Source organism: Sapajus apella, unplaced genomic scaffold, assembly GCF_009761245.1.
Source record: "Sapajus apella isolate SASKATOON/1434 unplaced genomic scaffold, GSC_monkey_1.0 scaffold14, whole genome shotgun sequence".
NCBI lineage: Eukaryota > Metazoa > Chordata > Mammalia > Primates > Cebidae > Sapajus > Sapajus apella.
Genome location: NW_022436954.1, coordinates 14,365,883 through 14,374,909, shown reverse-complemented (window position 1 = coordinate 14,374,909; position 9,027 = coordinate 14,365,883). Strand labels below are relative to the sequence as shown.

The 9,027-nt window shown below is 32.0% G+C and overlaps 1 protein-coding gene across 1 annotated transcript; it reads left to right on the top strand.

Moving 5' to 3' along the window:
* Positions 1 to 302: 302 nt before the first annotated feature.
* On the top strand, positions 303 to 1,232 carry LOC116554440 (olfactory receptor 1052-like). The gene has a single exon (XM_032282410.1). It carries the CDS (start codon positions 468 to 470, stop codon positions 1,230 to 1,232), a length of 765 nt encoding a protein of 254 aa, XP_032138301.1. The 5' UTR covers positions 303 to 467.
* Positions 1,233 to 9,027: the final 7,795 nt, after the last annotated feature.

Sequence of the window (9,027 nt, the reverse complement as noted above, 5' to 3'; positions counted from 1 at the left end):
CCCTTAATAGTTGTGTAATATAAGAGTTTTCCTAACCTTCTCCCACTTTTTATGATGTGAAAACTAAAAACCATGGGATAAAACATTCTCTAGTACCAAAAATTTGAATCATTATATACAGATTGTCTAACACATACATGAGCCACTTCTAAAGTAAATGTCCTTTCTTTATTTAACTATAGGGTAGCCCTAAATGTTCCATGCTGTTCTGGACACCGGATCATGAAGGAATCACTTCTTTTCCATCAGAGTAGTAGTTCTGCTACTAAGGAACTATATATACCTGAATAAAAATGAGAGGCTGGAATCATACAGGTGTGAAGGAATTCCTCCTGGTAGGGTTAACTGAAAATCCTAATTTGCAGATCCCACTCTTCTTGCTTTTCACTCTTATTTATTTCATCACTTTGGTGGGTAATCTGGGCATAATTATCTTGATCTGGTTAAATGCCCAACTTCATACTCCAATGTACTTCTTCCTTGGCAACCTCTCCTTTTGTGATATCTGCTACTCTACTGTCTTTGCTCCTAAGATGCTAGTCAATTTCCTAACAAAACATAAGTCCAGTACATTTTCTGGCTGTGTTCTACAGAGCTTCTCTTTTGCAGTATATGTAACCACAGAGGGCATTCTCCTCTCCATGATGGCTTATGACCGTTATGTGGCGATAGCTAATCCCTTGTTGTATACAGTCATTATGACCCAAAGAGTTTGTATACAGATGGTCCTTGCATCTTACTTAGGTGGGCTCATTAATTCCCTGACACACACAATAGGATTGCTGAAATTAGACTTCTGTGGTCCTAATATTGTGAATAATTATTTCTGTGACGTTCCTCCTCTTCTGAGACTTTCTTGCTCTGATACCCGTATCAATGAAATGCTGCTTTTGATCTTCTCTGGGCTCATTGCAATGTTCACTTTCATTGTCATTATGGTATCTTATGTTCGCATCATCATTGCCATCCAGAGAATCCACTCAGCTGGAGGAAGTTTCAAAGCCTTTTCCACTTGTGCTTCACACCTGGCCACTGTGACCTTATTCTATGGGTCTGTGACTTTCAGTTACATCCAACCCAGTGCTCAGTATTCCCTGGAACAGGAGAAGGTCTCGGCTGTGTTTTACACATTGGTGATCCCCATGCTAAACCCACTTATTTATAGCCTGAGAAACAAGGATGTAAAAGATGCAGCAAAAAGGTCGTTATGGTGGAATAGAAACCCCACTTGACTGAGTCCCGAATGTGGCTTTGTTAACCCAATATTTACTTGCAAATATATGACCTTTCTTTAAAATTATATCAAACAATTATAAATAAAACTATACTTAAGACACTCTTGTGCAATTTGGATCAGGAATTATGAGTTTGACTTAAAGACTGAAAATTACTTTATATCACAATTTATTGTGTTGATGATTTAATAATTGCATTATTTCAAAAGATGAGAAAAATTTTTTCTAACAAATATTCATGCTGAACTCTGAAAGAGCTCATGTATTTGAAGAAGGTGGCATTGATTCAAATCAAAGTAATACTCTATCAATAGATGTTTATCAATGTGTCTTGGATAAAAATTTTCGAAGAAAAATTCAAATGTTCCTGTGGCATAACTTTCTTAGATTATACTATTATGTCTTATCCTAAAATAGTTGTCATACAACTAAAAACTTATATCTTACATTTTGTATTTAATTTTCATTTCTTAATAACATCTAATAAAAAATGGCTATAGGAAATGAATTCTTTTCTATAGTCATTTATTATTATTGCAGTTTACCCTAAACTATAGTATTTATAGTTTATTCTTATTATTATTTGTAGTTTACTCATTCAACACATTTCTACTGTGCCAGTCACTTTGTATGTGTGATATAAACCTAGAAACATTTAAACTATAAACAAAAAGCTGTTAGAGGAAAGATGAACGGATAAATCTGGTAAAAGGGAGAGATTATTTAAAGATGAGAAAGTATACAAGTTTGGCTCTAGCATGGAATTTTTAAGCAAAAGCAATAGACAATAAGCTTGGCAAATTATATAGAACCAGATGTATGAAAGTCCTTTATAGATAAGATAACATGGTTTAAGACTCAATGGCTAATAAATGAAGCTCTAAATGAAATGTGAATTATACGCTTTAGGAAAGTTTCCATTATTCCATTTTTATCAAAATATTGGAGAGTAAAATAACAAGTTGGGAAAAATATTATGAGGCAGATAAGAAGTGATACAGGTGAGTAACAGAGAATGAGACACATTCAAGGGAAGTTAATGAAATTCATCAAAAGGACTTCAGAAATCATTAGGCTTGTGGTTTTTGTTTCGACTTTGAGAGAGAAGAGTTCACAATGACACAGGTTTTGAACTTGTGTCACTAATATTTTAAAATTTTTAGGAGATAAAAAATATGAAGTAATAATCTAAGTGTCATTCAAATTTCTAATGGAAGAACTTTCTGGAAAGAGGGTATAGCCAAGAACAAATCCCAAGAAGTACGAACTATCATGGATTGCTTGTAAAACAGCAAAAAGGTCAGAACTGGAATAAACAGAGGAAGGAGAAAAAAGTTAGAATAGTAGAACAGATCATGTTGGATATAGTATGTGTAGGGACTTTGAGTCTGAGCAAAGACAAAGGCAACTGACCCAACTTATATAGTACAAAGGTCACTCAGGTTATTGTATTAATAAATAAGCTATAGAATGGCAGGCAAGAATGTAAGACACAAGCCGAGGCAGGAAGCTGCACAATAATTTGGCTGAGAGTTGATGACATGCTAGACAAGAGCTGTCACAGTAAAACTTGGGAAAAACACAAATACAGGATATATTTTAGTGCAAGATCTGGCAAAAGAATGAATGAAACAGAAGAGCTAAAGATAACTCTAAAATTTTTTCAACAGACAAGCAGACACAAGAGAATAACAACATCCGAAATGTACAAAATGTGTATTCTTTTTCAAGCACGTATATAGTATTTACAAAGTTGAGCATACAATGGGATCAAGAAAAAGTCTCAAAACACATCAGAGGATGGTGTGTACACAATCTACAACTGTGGGCAAGATACTTTAAGTTCCTACACCTAATTTTTCACCTGGAGAAGGAAATAGTCATATCACTACAAAATTTTATAGATAGAAGTATAGGTTGGATGAATAGCTAGACTGAGAGACAGAGGGCTTTTATTTTAACTTGTATTTTAAGTTCAGGGCATATGCAGGCTTGTTACATAGGCGAACTTGTGTCATGGTGGCTTGTTGTAAAAATTATTACATCACCCAGGCGTTAAGCCTAGTACACATCAGTTATTTTTCCTGATCTTCTCTCTCTTCCCACCCTCCACCTTCTGATAGGCCCCAGTGTGGGTTGTTCCTCTCTATGTGTCCATGTGTACTCAGATAGACAGAGTTTAATGTGATTTTAGAATATATTAGGAGCTAAAAATCTACCAGGTCAGAAAAATATGAATAGATTCATTATTGCGTCAAGTTCAAGGAACTTATACATTTATATAAAACAAGAATCAAAAGTTGCAAAATGCAATTAAGCAGTACAGCACACTGAGGAGCAGAGCTTGCAAACTACTGTGAGAAGATTGAGGTGTCAGCTTATATATGATTTAACTTTGGGAAAACATAAATACATACTTTACATTAGAAAATAGTATATCATTATGTAAAATCAATATATGTATATATGTATGTATACATTTATTGGGATTGAAGTTGAGAGAAAAGTTGAGAGATCAATGAAATAAATGTAGCTATTACAGCTGGTATTTATAGTTAAGCAGTACATGACTGTTTATTCTTGCAAACTTGTATTACTTTTGAATTGCTTCTGTAGATTTGAAATGTTTCAAAATAAAAAAGTTAGAAAAACACGGGGGAAAAGTGCAAAATGACAAGAACACCTTTACTTCTGGATGAATGAAGTTGCTTCTGGGCAAAATGGCATTTCTGCAAAAATAAAAGCAAGGTAAGAAATAACCTCTTGAGAAAGAATAAATAGGTGGCGGGAGGTGAACAAAAAAAAAAAGAAAAAAATCAGAAAGAATAAATAACTATTAAGGAGAACTAGAGTAGCTGTGGATTCAGAGAGATGTAAACTTGGAGAAGCAAGACGATTTTTATTGCCCCAATTCAGGGCACACTTGAATATTCAGAGTTGGTAGACACTTCATAGATTCCACCCTAAATGATTGTATTTCCCCTCAGGACATTAGTCAAATTCTGGCACTGAACAGGTCTGGAGGGTGTTTTCATAGTCAAATGATAGACGAGAAGAAAGTGAGAGCCTGAGAGAGGGGGAAGAAGGGGATAGATAGATGAATAAATGAATGAATGAATGAGAAAGAAAGAGAGAATGATAGAAGACAGACTTAAGTGAAGAACTTCTCAAAAGTGGAGATCTTTTGATGATGTCCCAAACAATACAAATAATAAAGATTGTGACCCATCAAAGGAACTTATTCTGGACACATTCTGTGTGACTGTTCTGCTGCAAAGTGGAAACAGTGGAGTGGAGCTTTAGGCAGTTATGGAAACTGAAGAGATAAATATGATTATATAGGAGCTGAAACACAAAGCTGGTTTTCTCCACAAGAATTTGGGGTGAAGAAGTGTAAGAAGCTGGTCCTGGGCTACAAAGGTTGACTGAAATCTCCTGTACTGCCCTCTTGCTGGGCTTAGAAAACAAAGATCTGTCAGAGGGAAAGGTCAGTAAGAAATGTATTGTAGGTGTCCCCCTCCAAACACTTGCCAGGTTCTGATCCTGTTGTATGTAGGCAAGAGACTCAAAATTTCCTTTGAAAAGCACAAGGACACGCCTGAAAATTCAGACTAACTGAAGAGTCAGAGTGAAATCTTTTTCAGTGTTTGGGGCTTGGTTGATAATGTCCTGTCGGATGTAGAGGCCTGCATCAAACATAAGGCCACCAGCCTTTTCAGGATATTTACTGCCATTTGAAGATGTACAGGAAAGGGAGCTGAGTTCACATCTCCAAAGAGTTAAACTTTAATCTCCTGCAGTGGTTAAAGGGCTATATGTGGTGAGAGAGACAGAGAACAAGAGACCAGTTTCTTAATTAAAACCTTGGGATGGTCACAGCCCAGAAACGGTGATGAGCAGAAAGAAGAAAATGAGGTCTATCTACAAACCAAGCCAATAATAATTCAGTTAATAATTGAATTAATATAATCAGCACCTCATCCTTTCTGCCTGCAAGAAAAAGGAAAACCCTCCCCTGTGGAAACTGATGCCCCTTTTAATTTCTATGATCATTTATTCATATGCAAAGAGTCAGAAAGTACAATCAATAGTAAAAATTCACAAAATAAAACAGGCCTGTAGCAAATCTACATGTTGGAGTTAGAAAAATACTTCAAAAATGTGATTAATAGATGAAAAATCAATTTAAAAGTTAGAAAAATCATTTAAGATAAAATATTTTAAGATAAATTTAAATGAATAAAAACAGAAAAAATTGGATTTCTGAACACCCACAAACTCTGAAAAATTATTAATAAGACTTGATGAGGAAAATTTAAGAACATATCAGACAAAGCAGAAGGCAGGATTGGTAAACTCAAACACATCAATATAAATTGTCTAAACTAAAGCACAGAGAGAGGAAAAAGTAGGAATACATATCAGATCATAGGATACTTGTGGAACCCAATAAAATGGCGTAAAAGATAATGCAGTTAAAATTCCAGAAAAAAAGAGGAGAGGAGAGCATAGATAACTATCTTAAGGCATAGTGACTAAAACTTTTCTAAAACTGATGCGTGTTCAACAAACACATTCAAGGTTACAAGATCCCAAGACAAAAAATGCAGAGAAACTCACACACAGGCACCGCATGGTCAAAGGAACAGCAGTAAGAATTATGACAAACTATTTAAAGAAGCTATAAAAGCAGAGAAAATGGAATGATATAGTTAAAGTATGTTTAAAAAGTAAATATTTAAATTTCTCTACCTAGAAAAATATCTTCAAAAATACACAGAAAATGGAGATGTTATTGACAAAGTCCTTGAGAAATGTGAGATTCTATCAAACCGCAATGCAGGAAATACTGAAAGGTTTTTAAGTGAAATAAAATTATTTAAAATGGAAACAAAAGATAACAAAAAATAACACCCTATTTTTTCCTTCTACAAAACCCATTTTATTCAGGCATTTGACCCCTTTGATAACGCTTTCGTCAAGGTCACCGACAACCACCGCTTTGTTAAGTCTAATAGTTCATTTTCAGAAATCTTACTGTCAAGAGTTGATTTTTCACAGAGTTGACTTTTCCATCTTTGTAGCTATTTATTGAAAAAAATTAAAGGTTGACAGAGATACAGCAAGTCCACATGCTCATGAGGATGACTCATTGTATTTTGTTGTAGCCAGTTAGCTGAGTTTTTGTGCAAAATGTTATTCTGTTTTGTTTTATTGTGCATGGACAAGGTAGAATAAAAGAAAGCTGGAAATCATGAAAAAAACAACAAAAAAAGAATAACACCCACAAGGGCAAACCAGTGAGGACTAGTAAAAAATATTTACAAGTTAAATCAACACCAAAATGATTTTTTTTTTCTGCTAAAGTAATAAACAGGAAAAAAGAATAGTCTCAAACGCGTATCTTCCTAAAAATAGTTTCAAAATTTTATAAGAAAGCTAATGGAAGAGAGAGAACAACATTTACAAATATAACTGGAGGTTTAAAAAAGCTCCCTGAATAATTGATAGAATAAGCCAAGAAAAATAAAGTCACAGCATGAGCAATTAAATTGACCTGATAGAAATGCTAAGAATACCATGCTCAACTACAGAACATTGATTCTCTCCAATGCACATGATGCATTTAAAAATTGACTGTACATTATAAAATTTAAAGCATTGAAATCATACAGAATATATATTCTACTCTCAATGAAATTTAATTTTAAATAGATGACAGAAAGCCAGCTAAAAAAACCTTTACATGTTTGGAAATAATCAACACATTCATCAATAAACAGTGTTTTAAAAAAAACTAAATGTAAATTTGATACATGTGCATACCTATATAACAATCCTGCACGATCTGCACATGTACCCCAGAATTTAAAGTATAATTTAAGAAAAGAAAATAAAGACAGACCAAATTAAAAAAAAAATTAAAAATTCAATAGAATAAAATAGTAATTTCATAAGAGAGTATCAGCAATGTATGTTTTTAAAAGTGAAAGAAAAGTGATGAAATTGTAGCCAAACCGATCAAGAAAAATGAGAGAAAACATAAGTTGCTAATGCCATGTAAAAAACAGAATATATAAGATATTCTATAACTATTTGAAAGGCAATATGATGAAATCTTAGATAAAATAAAAAGTTTTTCTGAGAAATAAGGTGTACCAAAACAGGTAGAAACAATTAGAAAATGTAAATCTTTCTAAATATGTTAAAGAAATTAAATTTTTAATAATAAAATATAACCAAAATAAAACTTCGGGTTCAGATGTTTCTCTGACAGTGTTTTCCAGATATTTAGAGGATAAGAAATATAACTCTAATATAATTTAAAAGAGAAAAAAAAAAAACAGAAAGGAAGAAAAATAGATTGAGATAGGAAGAAAAGAATAATTAATTTTATAAGTACGGTAAAACACTGATATTAAAATCTGACAAATACATTACAAAGAGAGACAATTATAAGCTAACATTGCCAGAAATCCTAGAGAATGTTTTGCAATGGAAAGCACTAAAATAACCATAAAACATATGAAAAAGTTCAATATCAAATATTTCTGGCAGGTATGTAAAAATGGAAAAGCACTTTGGAGAACTGTTTAACAACAAGCAGATTATATGCCTAACTTATGTCCCGGGGCTTCAACTTACATATGAGTGTGCATGTTCACCAAAATGCATACAGAATAATACGCTTTAGAAGTTTTGTTAATATTATTTATAAACTAGAAAAAATCCATTGTTAAGAAAACTAAGAAATGTTAATATATTTATAAAATAAAGGGCTGTATAGCATTAGAAAAACTTCAAATATAAACATTAACACAGATAATCTCACTAATGTTATGTTTAGAAAAAGAAAGTAGACACAATAAGCCCATATGTAAGGTTTCATTTGTACATGTTTTAACAACAAGTAAAACTAAATATTATGACCATGAGGAAGAATTTGGAGTGCTGAAAATGTCCGTATCATAATTTGGGTGATGGTTTTATGGATGTACGTAAATATAAAGATTTAAATAAGCTGTACACTTAAAATTAAAGTACTTTACAAATGTGTGTGTATGTGTATGTGTGTGTGGTTTTTGAACATAGTTCTTGGAGGAAAAGACGAAAACAGAATTGTAACCAAAATGTGAAAGTAAAGGGAGGGAGTAATTATAAAATTGTAGGTAATTATAAATAGTGATTAAATTTTGAAAGCATAACACCAATACTTTATTGTTAAATTTAAAATAAATATTTTATGAATGCATGGCAATAATCATTCAAAATGTAGAGTGAATCAATGGAATTAAATCTAAGTCTCTGGCATTGCGTGACAAATGGAAAAAGGAAGAGTGTATTATATTTAGTATTTCAAAAATACGTAGCTTAAAATGTAAGGTAAATCATCAAAATATAGAAAATGGGAAAGGTAAAATAATAAAAATATAAATTGAGACTATCTTTAAAATTTAATAGCAATAATAGTTTTTAAATAGGACACAAAAAGTTCTGAACCTTACAATGAAAAACAGTAAATTGAACTCTATTAACATGGAAGAATTTATTTATAGAGTAAAAGGCAATTAGCCAAGGTAGTGGAAATATTTATATACATATATATGAATATATATATTAATCATATATATGAATATATATAAATATTATATTATATTAATATTTATATATATATTATATTAATATATATATATTAATCATATATATGTATATAAATATTTAATAAACTTTTAAAAAAATTTTTGGTTAAAAGCATTTAAATGTCTGTTAAAAGCACTTAAATATTTATATA